Below are 16,412 nucleotides of genomic sequence, written 5' to 3'. Positions count from 1 at the left end.
ACCCTCAGCTTCATTAATCATAAGGGAAATGTAAATCAAAACCACAATAAGATACCTTTCATACCTATTAGGATAGCTACTATAAAAAAAAAAAAAAAAAGCCAAAAAACAGAAATAGTAAGTGTTGATGAGGATGTGAAGTGGGAACCACCATACATTGCTGGTGGGAATGTAAAATACTGCTGCTATGAAAAACAGTATGGTGCTTTCTCAAAAAATTAAACATAAAATTACTACCTGACACAGCAATTCAATTTCTGGGTATATATCCAATAGAATTGAAAGCAGGAACTCAAACAGATATATGCACACCCATTTTCAAAGCCCTGGCTGGTTTGGCTCAGTGGATTGAGCGTCGGCCTGCGAGCTAAGTGTCGCTGGTTCGATCTTCCAGTCAGGGCACATCAGAGAAGGAAAACTCTGACTCCAAAAAACCTCTGCTGCCTTGCGGCATACTTCTTCAGGGGAAAGGCTAAGGGAGTAAACCCCGACAGAAAATCCGGAGCCGGAGTCCCTAAGGCGGTTTGACGTTGTAGTCAACACCGGCAACTCCTGCGGCGCACCTGAAGCCAAGCTGTATTGACTCCGTCTTTCCCTTGGACCCTTCAGCCGCGAAGAGAGGGGGGGTCTGCTGCATGGGCAACAGCAGACCCTCCATATCACCCTGCCCAGGCTCTGTAGCTTCAGCTTCACTGGAGAGGACACCCCAGCGTCATCGCAAGATGTCGATTCAACACGGGAGGAGACAGATACCGTGTCACTCCCGAGTCGGACTGCACCGCCATTCTCGGCGGTGCAGATGGACTCTTAAGAAGCTACACCATCGTCGATTATTCATAATAGCCAAAAGGTGAACGCAATGAATAAGCAAAAGGTAGTATATGAGGTCTGTCCAGAAAAAGTCAAGCCATTGTTAATATAATGAGAATAGTTTATGTAAAATCCATGTAACCTGGCAGATAAGGAGAGTGAACTAGAATATATCTGTGTGAACACTGACGACTTTACTATATTAGTCTGTGGGGGCAGTAGATGCCCTTGAGTGAGCATGTGTACTGTGTGGCTGTCACATTCAAAATGAGAAATAGAGCAACAAGTCTGCATCAAATTTTGTTTGAAGCTTGAACATTCTTCCACTGAAACTATACAGATGATTCAGAAGGCATCCACTATGGGCAACTGGTGATTGGCAGCTTCATCATGACAACACACCCACTCAGACATCACATTCTCATGCAGGTTTTTTGTGTGTGAAACATCAAATCATCCAGGTGACTCAGCCCCCCTACAGCCCAGATTTGGAACCCTGTGACTTCTGCCTTTCCCCAAACCAAAATCCCCTTTGAAAGGGAAGAGATTTCAGATTATTGATGAGACTCAGGAAAATATGGGGCAGCTGATGGTGACTGGGAGAACTGTGTGAAGTCCCAAGGTGCCTCCTTTTTGAAGAGGACTGAGGAGTCATTGTCCTACATACAATGTTTCTTATATGTTCTTCAATAAGTGTCTCTATTTTTCATATTAAAAGGCTGGATACCTTCTGGACAGACCTTGTATTTGCTTAAAGAGAATATTATTCTATCTTGAAAAGGAAGAAAATCCTGACACATGCAACCACATGGATGAACATTGAGCAAAAGGTAGTAGGATGTTCAAGAGAACATATTATCCAGTCTCAAAAAGGAAGAAAATTCTGATACATGTGACCACATGGATGAAACTCACAAAAAAAACCCAAATACTGTGTGATTCCATTCATATGAGGGATCTAGAGTCATCAGATTCTCAGAGATAGAAAGTAGAATGGTGGGTGCCAGCGTTGGGGGAGGAGGAATGGAGAATTAGTGTTTAAGGGGCACGGAGTTTCAATTTGGAAAGATAAGTTCTGGAGAGGGATGGTGGTGATAGTTGCACAACACTGTGCATTACTTAATTTCCACTGAACTGAATACTTAACAATGGTAAAATATCTGTTATCTATAGTTTACCACTATTTTAAAAATAAAAATAAAATTTATAATAATGAAGAGTGATGACCACCCTCCACACCTTCTCAGGAATCTCAGGCACTTGTCAAAAGACAGAAATTTTATTTTTCCTTTGAGTAACGACATTGGCATGCAGGTAATAGTCTGTGTCTCTCAAGCTATTTAAAAGGGTGAGATTTCTTTTTTTCTTTGCAATTTCTTTAGCAAATTGTCTATGATGTGATAGTAGTATGGGTTCAATACTTATTCAATAATAAAACTTTTTTTTCTCTGCTAAAAAAATTAATAAGACAGTGGATGTCATAAAAATGCAAATTAAAATTTATAAACTTTAAAAGTAAAAATATAAAAATGATAAAAGGAGAGTAGAAAAGACCAATATTATTTGTTTTTAGTGTCTACTTAGCCTACTATATTAATTTCATAGTAACTCACCAAACTCCTAGCAATACCATTGTTGGAAATCTAATTCCAAAATACAATACATTAAAATTTAAGTTCCAGATTGATATAATTTATTTCAAGATGGTGACACCTGCAAATTCTTTACTGAAATATTTTGACTCACACAGATGCAGGCAAGTAAAACACCAGTGCTTGTGTTCACTTAAGCAGGCAGTGAAGTAACCCTCCCTAGTCCAGACTGGCTGGCACTCCCATTTCTCAGATGAACAAGGCAGTGCCCTAAGAAAAGTCAACCCTCCAGCAACACACTCTCGTTATACTTTTCTACGCTAACCGGCAAAATAACAAAAGCATGGTAGATTTAGTCTTTCTAAAGAAGCCAATTTACTCCCGAGACCAGTAGGAAGTGCCAAAATGACTGGAGCATGAAAGGATCGTGTTTCTAGATCACAGATCCTTAACTACTGCAGACTACCATCACCTTTACAGATAATTCAGTGGGTCAAGTTCCACTCTATACTGGCCCTAAAATGCCTAGAAACAATTCTGATAGAAGTAAAACAAGGCAGATGGCTAAATTCAGCCAAATTCCCTAGGCGGTCTCCTCTTTTATGTCTTCAGCATAGCTTCTAAGTTAAGAATCATAAGAGGGCTATTCAAAGGTAAAGCTTTTGTGCCAGGTGGCCACTGGGTTTGAACACAAACTTTCTACTATCTCTCTGCCAAAAACTGCCTTGCACAAGGGGACTGAGTAGCTGGTGAGTCTGGAATTGGTTTACATTTCCATTTATCACATGTATTTTAAAGACTGGGTAACGTTCTTAGAGCTAGGTACAGGCAAGGTCTACAAAAACATAAACAAAATTAAAAATAAAATAAATGATATCAGCTATATAGACATTTGGAGAATTTTAGAGTACTTTTATCTAAACTGATTCATTTATGCCTAACTGTTCTATTTTAAAATTTTTGTCTATAAAGCCATTAGAAAATAAATCTAAATATCATTTTCCAAATTCTAAATCATCTCTACAGGGTGAGGGCCAAAATGGTTGAAGGTGTTCAAAAGGTACAAATTTCCAGTTATAAAATAAATAAGTCTTGGGGATGTAATGTACAGCATGGCAACTATAGTTAACCATACTGTATTGTATATTTTAAACTCATTAAGAGAATAGATCTTAAAGGTTTTCATTAGAAAACAATTTTTGTAACTATGCGAGGTGTTAACTAGACTTATTGTGGTGATCATTTCAAAATATATACAAATATCAAATCATTATGTTGTACACCTGAAAGTAACATAATGTTGTATGGCAATTATATCTCAAAAATTTTTTTATAATAAAGTACCTCTACTTCATATTACATGGTATTTGGCATTTATCTCACGGTTGACTGCTTACTAAGGCTGGAATGTGTAATACGTGCTAATTTGTTTCTTTCTATTGTATAAATTTCTACTGTGCAAAACAAAATGAAGAATGTGGGTCTAGACACATTTTACAAATGGGATGTACATATATGCAGAAAATTAAGTTGTATTTTTGATTACTTCTCTTCCTGGTACACTTAGAAATCTCTAATTCAAACATTTATATGGCTTTACTAAAGTCCCAGTTTAGAATGCTTTGATTTGTTCACATCAGGATTTCCTAGCTCCCACACTGCTGATATTTGGGGATGGGTACTTTTTTGCTGTGAGGCTGTCCTGCATATTATAGGATGTTTAGCAACATACTGGGAGTCTGTATACTGTACTAGATGCCCTCAAGTTGTGAACACTAAAAATGTTTCTAAACATTGTCAAAACCGCCCCCGTAGTGAGAATTACTCACTGGTCTTCAATGACTAAATAGATTGTTGATGGCATCAAGGAAAGTCCCAAATGTTGACACAGGAAAATGATATAAACCCTCACTAGACTAAACCCCTTGAAGTCCTCTCTCTTTTTTCAGTCACTCCTCATGCCTGGCCAATAGTGGCCATTAATGTTTGCTAGAGAAGAAATCATCACTAGGAACCAGTCAGAAAACAGAGTATAAGAAATTAAAGATAAGCCCTGGCTGCTGTGGCTCAGTGGATTGAGTGTCGGCCTGCAAGCCAAGTGTCGCTGGTTCGATTCCCAGTCAGGGCACATGAATAGGTTGCAAATCAGGACCCCAGTTGAGGGCGCGAGTGAGAGGCAACCACACAGTGATGTTTCTCTCCCTCTCTTTCTCCTTTCCCCTCTCTCTAAAAATAAAATAAACAAACAAATAAATAAATAAAATTTTTTAAAAAAGGAATTACTCTTTACAGAGCTACTTTCATAAAAAAAAAATTTTTTTAAAGAAATTTAAGATAAGAAACACTCTTACATAATGGCCATTGACCTAGATGTTGAAAGAAAATAATTTGCCTGGCTATGTAGATAGAACAAAGCAAATATTTGATTAAAAAGTTGAGTGCCTATACTAAACATACAGGAGAGACAAGGAGTAAAATTAATCCCTGGCCTCAAGTAGCTTATAGTTTAGTGGAGGAGATACATAAGCAGACTGTAGAAACTACCATTGCAAATACAGATGACACTGCATATGTGTTCCTGGTCCACCTCTGGGAGGTGAAGGAAGCTGGCATTTGAGATGGGCTGTGAAGTGTAAGTAAAATTCTGACAAGCAAAAATGGAGTAGACAAGAAGAAGCAACATAAGCAGAAGTTGGGAAGTTAGACATTTCTTGGGGAAACAGTGAGGAGTTTGGGAGCATTTAAATCAGCCTCAAAATATTCTGGATAAATAACAACCAGAAAAATTTAGAATTTAAGTAGAAAGATCAAGTAAATTAAAACTTTAATGTGTGTGAATGAATTGTGAGTCACTGGGATAATCTTGTGTATTTGTTATGCTTGAAATATTAAAGATATTTTGGTAAATTAAAAAATAAATAAATAAATAAAAAGTACAGTAGAGAAATTGTGAAACATGAAGGAAGGTGGAATGGGTTCAGATTGCAGGAGGTGTCTAAAAGTCTGAATAAGGCGTTTAGATTAATGGTTTGTTCAAGTCATTGGCAGGAGAGTAACCCATCTGAGATGAGGTTCACTGGAGAGCCACTACAGTGGGAGCCCACTCAGATCCAGAGGCAATTCTGATACTCCGCATAGTAAGACATGGTTTAATGAAGTGGTTGGTATTTACCCTTAGCATATGTCTTGCATTCTACTTTTCTATTTTATTCTTTATCATTTCATCATTTTTTCTAACTGCTAGTAAACATCCAATACATTAAGGTCATAACCCACCAATGGGTTTGCAAAGCATCTGTTAGAGATTTGGGTAAGTTTGGTGAGTTCACAGGTTGGGTATTGGAAATGAAGAGGAGGATAAGGAGAGATTGCTGGGCTAGAATTGACAAGACAAATTGTAGGAACTGGCAGGATGGGATAATGAAATACCAAGAATGGCTCTAGGATGGCAGTGACACCATATGTATATATCATTGGCAGGGGTTGGATAAACTATGGAATACTATGGAAGCCCTTAAAATGTATTAGGATTATAAATATAAACCTGGGAAGATTTTTTTTCACAATAAAACCCAAATTCTTAAATAATATATTATAATCACATTACCTTAAAAAAATTAAAAACTACATTGTGATAACATATTGTATAATGTATAAAATATATGTAGGCAACTGCTGTGGAAACCAGTATGGTGATTACTTGAGAAATTAAACATAAAATACCAAATGACCCAGTAATTCCAGTTCCGGGTATACTCCCAAAAGAACTGAAAGCAGGCACTTGAACAGATTTTATACATCCATGTTCATAGCAACATTATTCATTATACACAATAGCCAAAAGGAAAAGCACTCAAGCATCTGAGGAGGGCTGGATGGACAAATCAAATGTGGTGCATCCATACAATGGAGCATTATTAAATCTAAAGGAAATTATGAGACAACTTTACAACATGGATAACCTTGAAGACATTAGGCTAATTGAAATAAACCAGGCACAAAACTGGTACACTGGAACAAAATAAATAAGTATTCTAAATGGGTGACTGTTTTGAGTTATAATATGGTCAATTTTGAACCATAAGCATTCCCTGGTTAATTGGACGTAATTAAGAATAAAGTATACTGCTAGTTTTCAGTGTCTCCTGGATAGGAACTCTGTCATCCTCATTCTGAGTGGAAAAAGGAGTAGAGGTATTTTGCTATCAAATCTTATCTGAGATTCAAACTTCGGGTCAAGATGGAGGTATAAGTAGACATGCTTCACCATCTTGCACAACCATAAGAAGGATCACAACTAACCTCAAAACAAAAAACACTCAGAGCTGCCAGAAAATCAAACAGTATGGAAGTCTGACAACCAAGGATTTAAAGAAGCTATATTCACCCAGACATGTAGGAGGGGTGGAGACGGGGAGCGAGGTGGAGGGGATGTGGAATTGGTGGGGGTGGAGTGGGAGAGGTGGCAGAACTGGCAGTCCCACATTCACATGTGGTGGATAAAAATTGGGGGATACCTTGTGAGAGAGCTCCCAGCCCCATGCCAGACTGTACACCGCAGGGTTCCAGCACCAGAAAAAAAAAAAGCCTCATAACTGCTGGGGGTTGGGGCAGCAGTGGAGAGTCCATTCACAGGGACCACTTGAGCCCAGAACATATGCAAACCTACCCACGCTAGGAACTACCACCAGGACAACAGCTGGAGGGGCGTTAGTCGCATATAGGAAGTGGATGAAATGACTGGAAACAGGCTGAGTGCCAGGCAAGCCTCCAGAAGTCAGGCAGTAGAGGTATTGTCCCCTCTCCAACACCGCACCCCACCTACATGGAGTCACAAAGTAGTGAAGTGAGTTGCCCCACCCTGGTGAATATTCAAGCCTCTGCCCCATACAACTTAGCAGCTATGCTAAAACGGGGAGTCAAAATGGCACTACCTAGTACACAGAAACACAGGAAGGCTGCCAAATTGAGGAGACAGAGAAATATAGCCCAAATGAAGACACAGAACAGAATCCCAGAAAAAGAGCTAAGCAAAGCACAGATAGCCAGCCAATCAATGCAGAGTTCAAAACACTAGTGATCAGAATTCTCGAAGGTCTCACTGAATACGGCAAAAGCATGAAGAAAGAAATGAAGGATACACTAAATGAAATAAAGAAAAATGCACAGGGAAGTAACAGTGAAGGGAAGGAAGCTGGTATTCAAATCAATGATATGGAACATAAGGAAGAAATAAACATTCGACCAGAATATAATGAAGAAACTAGAATTCAAAAAAAACAAAAAGTTTAAGAAGGCTCTGGGACAGCTCCAAAAGTGCCAACATCCGAATCATAGGGGTGTCAGAAGGAGAAGAGGAAGAGCAAGAAATTGAAAACTTATGTGTAAAAATAGTGGAGAAAAACTTCCATAATTTGGTGAAGGAAATAGACATACAAGTCCAGGAAGCACAGAGTCCCAAATATGTTGGACCCAAAGAGGACCACATTGTGACACATAATAATTAAAATGTCAAAGTTTACAGATAAAGGAAGAATCTTAAAAGCAGAAAGAGAAAAGCAGTTATCTACAAAGGAGTTCCCATAAGACTATCAGCTGATTTCTCAAAAGAAACTTTGCAGGCAAGAAGGGGCTGGCAAGAAGTATTCAAAGTAATGAAAAGCAAGGACCTACGACCAAGATGACTCTATCCAGCAAAACTATCATTTAGAATGGAAGGGCAGATAAAGTGCTTCCCAGACAAGGTTAAGCTAAAGGAGTTGATCATCACTAAGCCACTATTATATGAAATGTTAAAGGAATTTATTTAAGAAAAAGATCAAAACTATGAACATTAAAATTAACAACAAACTCACAACTATCAACAAATGAATCTAAAATACAAAAACAAAGCCAGCAACTAGAACAGGAACAGAATCATAGATATGGAGATCATATGGAGGGTCATCAGCTGGAAGGGGGAAGGGGGAGAATGCGGTAAAAGGTACAGGGATTAAGAAGCATAATTAGTAGGAACAAAATAGACAAAGGGATCTTAAGAAAAGTATAGGAAATGGAGAAGCCAAGGCCTTATATGCAGGACTAATGGATAGGAATTAAGGGGGGCATTGCTGGAAGGAAGGGGGGTAAAGGTGCAAAGGGGAAACATTGGGACTACTGTAATAGCATAATCAATAAAATATACTTTAAAAAAATCTTACCTGAAAGTGAACTGCAGGTAGGCACACCCCCTCAACACACACCCCAAAGCATTCTTACACAATGAAACTGAACTTTGAATTCAGCAAGGCACTTCCTCTTCAAAGAGGTTACTGGTTACCTGTTGCCAGATATCAATCAGTAAGCCCATTTCTTCCCATATAAAATGCGCTAACAAAATGCTGGGGACTAAATGAGACAGACAGTACTACTATGAGAGAGGACCTAGCAAGGCCTTGGCGCCCTACAAGTTAGTCCTCCTGCCCCCATCAACTATGCAAGAGATCATCATCCTGAAAGATCAGGCCACAGTCAAATCTCACATTCTTCTGCTGACTTAAAACAGCACTGCTTTATGTAAGATCTAAGTAAATACACCAGAGCACTGATTAAGGATAAGATCTGAAGAACTTCATCATAAACCTGCACAGTAACATTTAAGAATACTCCAGGGATTTAATGCCACTAAGATTTTTAAATAAACATCAGTCCCTCACTAAGTGTCAAAGGTTATGATGACTCAAGGCACACAAAAGGAAATGCTCCTAGTAACCAGCAGAAGCCAAATTCAAGCCCGGCAGTTTAGTGACCAGAACAAAATGAGCTGAATACATAGGCCAACTACTAATAGTTAAAGAAATACAATTAGTACTGTATTTCCTTACAGTAATAGTTGTACTTTATCAAAAACATACTCTTCAAAGTCAAAATAAGATTGCTCTAAGCAAAGCTGAGGGGAAAGTAAAATCTTTTTGCCCATGTACAGAAGCCTAAAGACAAATAAGATGGTAGATTTTTATAGAAATACTTCATATGCCCAACATTGCACATAGGTGTTCATGTCAATTATTTTTCAATTTTTATTTAACCTTTAAAAATAAAAAAAAGGACTGATTATCACAGAGTAAAATTACCTTTTATTTACTTTTTATGTATAGTTCTATGATTTTAAAATATGTTACCACCACCACCAGCAGGGTACAGAACAGTTCCATCAATGCAAAGAGCTCCCTTCTGCTATCTCTTTATATTCACACCCTCCCATGCCCTTCCCCTCTGGCAACCACTGAGTCTGTCCCCATCACTATAGCACAGGGGAACAATTAACATAATTACTGTTGAGTTCGATTTTTCAGCTGTTTTAGACTTAAATACGCATGCTGACTTCAGAACTGCAGTTAGTTTTCTTCTATCATGTCAAGTTTTTCTCTACAGCTTTTCTTAATGTAACCACTCTAGGCTGGATTGAGCCTGTATCGAGGGAAGCACTAGTGCTCTCCTACTGGCTGTGAGCAAACCTCCCTCGAGTGGGAAGAGGTGGGAGACGAACTTGGAGACCAGTGACAGGTTCATACTTGTCTAAGCTATTCAGTTACACATGAGACAGTGTGGTGAGAGGTTGTGTGCAGCTCTATATAGTGAATCGTATACCGAAGTGTATTCCAAGTTTTTGTCTGTATACAAGGAGTTAGCAGAATTTATTTTATTTATATACATACTTATTTCCTTTCTTTCAGATCATATCTGCCTCTGCTACTTCTCATCATAAGTGCCTAAACAACCCTCATTCGTTTTGTTGTATCTGTGGCAGTTCCAGCAATCCCAGTCAAAAGACAAACATCAGCGCATTTGTCAGGCAAGCCTATTTTGCATATTTTAAAGTAAAACTTGGTGATCAAAATAACTCTCGGGCCCCTCACAAGGTGTGCAAGCAGTGTGTCGAGAAGTTTACAGATGTGGACGAAGGGAACACATGATAAATTGCCATTTGGTATACCTATGGTTTGGTGAGAGCCCAGAGATCATTAAAGTGACTGTTCCTCTTGTATAGTGAAAACATCAAGATATAACAAAAATAATAAATGTAAAATAGAGTATCCTAGTCTACCATCACCTATATGCCCAGTGCCTCATTCAACTGATATCCCAGTGCCAGTTTTCATTAACCTAGCCCCTTTTGCAAAACAGGGGTATGGTGAAGAACTAAGTGACAGCAACGATGAAGATTTTGAAATTGAAGATGACTCAGTTCATAAGGGATTTGATCAGCATGAGCTGAATGATCTGGCATGTATTTGGGACTATCCAAAAAGGCTTCAGAACTCCTAGCATCAAGACTGCACACAAAAATCTTCTTGAAAAAGGAGCGAAGGTATCCTACTTTCAATAAAGAGAAAATGCATTTTTGCAGTACTTTTGAAGTGACAGTAACTTTGTGTATTGCCATAACATATGATACATGGTTTAATGGAGGAATTGGGAATTCCAATCTATAACGCAACTGAATGGCGACTGTTCATCAGTACCTCCAAGCGGAGCACGAAGTGTGTCCTCCTCCACAATGGCAATTTGTTTGGTGCAGTCCCAACTGGCCATTCAGTTTGTTTTTGTGAAGAATATGAAGACATAAAAAGAGTCACTGATCTGTTGCAATATCACAAGCACAACTGGATCATCTGTGACCTTAAAATGGTCTGCTTCCTTCTTGGTCAGCAACACAGATACACCAAGTATCCCTGTTTTCTGTGTATGTGGGACAGCAGAGCTTGTGAGAAGCATTGGGTGGAGTTGAACTGGCCTGCAAGATATGGCCTCAAACCTGGTGATGTAAACATTCTACAGGAGCCACTTGTTGACAGAAAGAACATTCTATTCCCACCTCTGCACATAAAACTGGGTCTCATGAAGCAATCTGTTAAAGCTTTGTCAACTAAAGGAGACTGTTTCAAGTATCTCATTTTGGCATTTCCTAGCCTGTTGTTTGAAAAGATAAAATACCTTAATATGTATGTTTGGTAGCAGAACTTTACTACCTGTACACAATTTAACTTACACTAACAATATATAGCCTTCATATGAGTAAAATAATTCTAAATAAACAGTATATTCAGGTAATTTTTTCTTTATTTTCCTTTGTATGTACATTCTGTATGATTTTTTGGGACAAAGGGAGGGTATCCTCTACCTTAAAAAGTTGACGTGATAAGAGAAAAACTACGGTCATTTTTGGAGTCAGATGCCAAAAGTTAGTCAAAAACAAGTGGCAGATCTAACTCAATGAAAATTGTGTTCCCCCATATAGTCTTACCCTTACAAGAAAGAATGTCATAAAAATAGAATCATACCTTTTGAGCCTGCCTTCTTTCACGCAACATAAAACCTCAAAGACTCACCCAAGTTGTTGCATATATCAAAAGTTCTTCCCTTTTTATTGCCAAGTAGTACTGCATAGCACAGATGTACCACAGTTTAACTATTCATGTTTTAAAGGATATTTTGGTTATTTCAAGTTTGGGCTATTATGAGTACAACTAGTATGAGCATTCATGTATGGTTTTTATGTGAACAAAAATTTCATTAGTTAAATACCCAGAGGTAAAATTGCTGGATCATATGGTAAATGTGTATGCTCCCCTCTACAAGAAACCACTGAGCTCTTCTCCCGGGTGACAGTGCACTCTTGCATTCCCACCAGCCACAGCTACACAGTGGGGATAATTCAGGGATTTCAGGTAGTCACCATTCTTATCAGCACTTGATATTGTTGTTGTTGTTTATTTTAGCTTTTCTAACAGGTATACAGTGGTATGTCATCATTGTTTTAATTTACTTACCCATCTTAATGGGCAACTTTGAAAAATAGTACACCCTGCTTCACTTCCTTAAAGAATGCTGAACATAAATTCTTCTGACTCAAAATCATCCTTTATAAAGGGGCTACTGAAGTACATAGGACTGTTTTTCTAAGTAACCTCCAGATCATGTCTTTTTTAAGTATTTTTAATCTTCTCTCTTGTGAGGTGTTACTTCTTGCTATTAATGGTGCTCCTGCTGGGAAACTTTCCTCTGCACCCTTTCTCAAGCTGAGTTTAGATAATTAAGCTTATCAGAATTATATCTGAAAAGGAAAGGGGAGCCTATGAGGAAGAGAACTTGATTCTTCCTTGAGGAAAGAGAAAGCTTTTTTTTTTTTTTTCTTTTTGGGTCACTGTACCCAAACTTCCTGACTCCTCCTTTGGTTGCTGACAAATTTTTCCAAAAAGGTGAGGCTGCCAGATAGGTAGCCACCAGATAGTAGTCATTACCATATTAATCTGTGCAATTAACACTATATTATGATTCTATATTAGGAGTTAAAAGTTTATCTACAGCCAAGTAATTACAGACAATATTATCTAATGTCCAGAAACCTAAGTGGAAGAAATGATCTTACATCTAGTTTAAATTTAAATTTCCAAGCACTTATTCACACACAGGTCAAAATTCTGAGTGCCTAGAAGGTAAGTGAGACATTCACAGGGACACCATCATAAATATAGAGAAATATTACAATTTAAAAAGAATTCAGCAGTTCTTCAAGAGATACAGTGATTATACATAACACTAATTTTAATCCTAGTATTTACAGTGTTCCTCTTTTAAGTCACTTGATTGGAAAGCTCATTCTGTCTTTCCAGTAGCAGTTTCCATCCCTGAACAAGATAAAACTGTTCACACTCTTCTGACATCTAGAGATGATCACCTCTGGTAACCTGCCTTACTTCTCCGAGAGCCCAGGCTCCAGAGCAGAAAATGCCACCAGCAGCCCCTGGCTCTCACCCGAACTTCCCCAGAGAGGAACGCTGCGTCTGTGCCACGCCACAGACCAATCGCTGTTCTGCCAGCAGACTCGACCCGCAGACTTAGAAACCTTGTCACCAATTGCAACGGGATTGGGGTGGGACTTCCGCTATCACTATTGGCTTAACCACCACCATCTCAGGGCAGGCATTAAGGGCCAGTCAGGAAGTTTGATTTTCACAAACTTTGGGCTTCAAGCAGTTTCAGGTAAAAATAAAGGAAGGGAAAACAAGTTAGAAGAGAGTGGCAAGATCCAGAAAACTAACCTAGCCCATGAAAACAAAAATAAACAAACAAACAAAAAAAAGACTTTAAAGAAAACCAGTGAAAAAGGAAGCAAAACTCAAGTCAAGGGTCAGTGATTTTGCATGTTATCTCTGCCCTCAAAGCTGGTCCTGAAGCTATCCGTGGCCCAGGCTCAGCTAGGCGCTCTCTGCCAAAGGGACAGCAGAGCAGCCACAGCCAGAGCTCTAATTACCTGGGTGCAAGACCCAAAGTGGCGGAGTCCCCACTGTGCAGAGAGAAGTAAATAGTGGAAACTGTCTCGGAGCTACACACAGAACCAAGGCTTTGTGCACATAGATTCTAAATCACAGAACTGATAAAATTTCACTGTGCCAAATGAACCTAACACACAAAAATCAGACAATGCCTCTAAAACTGTCATCTTTCAAGGAAGCCTGGACACTGCCCTGAATTCTCAAGGGAAGCCAATTCCACAGCCTTATCCAGGTCACTGCCTGGCTCAGACATGGTGACAAGAGCTGGCAGTTTCCACCTACCCTCACTGGCTGGGGACCCCTTCCTGTCGCGATCTAGCCCACCTGCCGCCACGAAAAACCTGTTGCTGTCCAAGCAGTGCTATTAGGAAACGGGTTCCTCGTCCAAGTTCAGGCTAGTCACCAGCCCGCTTCAAAGACTGGGGGACCACTCGAAGATATTAAAGAAAGGAGCGCTGCACCCTGAGAGCCTAGTCCGCACCTACCCCGCCAGTCCTGAGGTTCTCAAACCCTCTGGGCTGCGGGACCCCCAGGCACTTGCAGCCGCCAGTCGGGTTCCAGGCAGCTCGTCCATCTTGCGGCCCCGAGGACGGGAAGGGTCGAGAAGAACGTCTGCAGCCCAGACCCCAGCAACCCTAAATCCCGGGCTCAAGCGACCCTGGTCTACCCGACCTCTGCCCTCGTGACCCCGGGTCCCCACAGCCCGGCCTACGCCCGCCCCAGCACACTCTGATCCTAGTCACCCCTGACTCCGGGACCCCGCCAACCCGTGACCCCCGGCCCCAGTCCAGAACCCAGCCCCAGACCCTGGCCTGCCCCGCCCCCGGACTCCCAGAAGCCAGTCCGACGCCCGCCTGGGCCCAACCCCGGCCAGAGGACCCCAGCCCACTCTGACTGCCGCCCTGCCCCGGGCCCCTGCGGCGTGCCCACCGTCCGGCCGCACCTTGACGTGGAAGCGGATGAGCGCCAAGCGGATGCAGTGCGCCATGCAGACGGGAGGCAGGAACCAGACCTTGGGCGGCGGGGTGCCCTTGTTCTGGACATGGCTGACGATCTGCTGCGCCGTCTGGCGCTCATTGCCCTGCCGCTTGACCCATTCGTGCAGCCGCGCCTTCTCGAGCGCGCCGTTGAAGAAGACGAAGAGTTCGATGTTGCCGCCAAAGCAGGCCTTGGCCAGCGCGGCCAGGTAGCCGAGCATGTGGTTCCATTGGCCGCCGCTCACCCAGTCGGTATAGAAGCCGCCGTAGAGTCGGTGAAGGCAGTTGTCGGCGTCCACCAGCAGGCGCAGCGGAGTGTGCGGGGGCCGCTGCCGCCCGCCGCCCACCAGGCTGCCCCGGGCCAGCTTCTGCAGCTCCACCGGCACGACAGCGCTCGGACAGTGCTTCTCGATGTAGTCCTGGAAGCCCTGCACGCCCATGGCGGCGGCGGCGGGCGTGGGGCGGCGGGGCGGCGGGGCCGGGGGCGGCAGGGCCGTGGCGCGGCCGGGCGGCTGCGGGCTCTAGGGGGGGCCGGGGCGGGCCGCGGGCGTGCTCATGGCCGCTGCGGCCGCCATGTGCTGCTGCCTCCCAGAGCCATGGTGGGGAGGGACTGCGCCGTGCGCCTCTCCAGGCCCAGGCCAGGCAGAGGCGGCCTCTCACGGGCGGGCGGGCGGGGGCGGGGCGGGGCGGGGCGCGCTGACGTGCGCAGGCGGAAGAGGTGGTGCCGGGGCCTGCGGAGCGGACCGGAGGGCTGGGGCCTTTTCTGGCTGCCGGCCTGGCCGAGAAGCACAGCCTCTGAGGGAGCGGCCCCTCAGCCCGGCCCGGGAGAGTGCGCTGGGACAGCCATAGCGCCGCAGGGTCTGCCTGGCGCCCGGGATCTCTGGCGGAGGCGGCTGAGTCCCCAGACCGGGCAGGGGACTCTTTTCTCATCCCCACCCGAGAGCCAGTCACCCCCAAGGACTGCCCTTCTCGGATCCAGACACCCCGGCAGTCCCGTTTTGTCCCCAGATCCGGTCACGCCGAAGAAACCCTTTCCTGCCCCGGATCCAGTCTCTCTAATGAGGGTCTCTGGATCCGGTCACCCTGAGGAGGCCGGTCCCCCGGAGCTGGTCACCCTGAGGAAGCCGTTTCCCCTTCTGGCGTTCGGCCTACCCAGGAAGCCCTTCTTGTCCCCTGGGTCCAGTCAGCCCGAGGAGGCCGTGTCTGGTCCCTGGTCACCCTGAGGAGACACAGTGCCGTCCCCGTGCTCTGGTTACCCCAAGAAAGCCCGTCGCTCCCTAGGCCGGACTAGTGCCCTGGCCGGAGTGGGCGGACAGAAAGGTGGGTAGGCTAGCGGGGAGCTTGGAGGTCGGTTCACTTGGGAGGGAGCAGCGAGCAGGTGCCACTGCCCCAGGTGGAGAACAGAATCGTGTCGCTGCGCTTTTTTCTCGGGTGTAGGTACCGAGTTACTAGAAATGATCACCTGCGTCCTCAACCTTAATCGTGACGGCATTTTAACTTAGGAAACACTCTCCCGACTTCAGTTCACAAAGGGTTTGGAGTCCTTAGTATGGGGAAATTGAAAAGGTGTTGGATGGACCCCAACACGCTGGATTTACAGCTCTCCTGGATGGAACAGGGGACTGTGGGGAGCGGCAAGGGCCTACTGGAACTCCCTGCTGGGGAGCGAGGTTCCCTCTGACTGAAGCCCCTCAGTGGTTTTACTACCCTAAGGA

General features: G+C 43.0%; 1 protein-coding gene across 1 annotated transcript in view; it reads right to left on the bottom strand.

Moving 5' to 3' along the window:
* Nucleotides 1-15,171, bottom strand: part of FAM120A (family with sequence similarity 120 member A) — a 129,009-nt gene extending 113,838 nt beyond the window's left edge. Inside the window, exon 1 of the mRNA XM_090274005.1 lies at nt 14,664-15,171. Coding sequence (XP_090130131.1) covers nt 14,664-15,137 — 474 coding nt within the window. The 5' untranslated portion in view covers nt 15,138-15,171. The remainder of the gene's footprint in view (nt 1-14,663) is intronic.
* Nucleotides 15,172-16,412: the final 1,241 nt, after the last annotated feature.

The sequence above is a fragment of the Furipterus horrens genome, unplaced genomic scaffold (genome assembly GCF_987537825.1).
Source record: "Furipterus horrens unplaced genomic scaffold, mFurHor1.1.pri manual_scaffold_4, whole genome shotgun sequence".
Lineage (NCBI taxonomy): Eukaryota > Metazoa > Chordata > Mammalia > Chiroptera > Furipteridae > Furipterus > Furipterus horrens.
The sequence above is the reverse complement of the archived record's forward strand: the minus strand, read 5'-3'. Positions and strand labels throughout refer to the sequence as shown.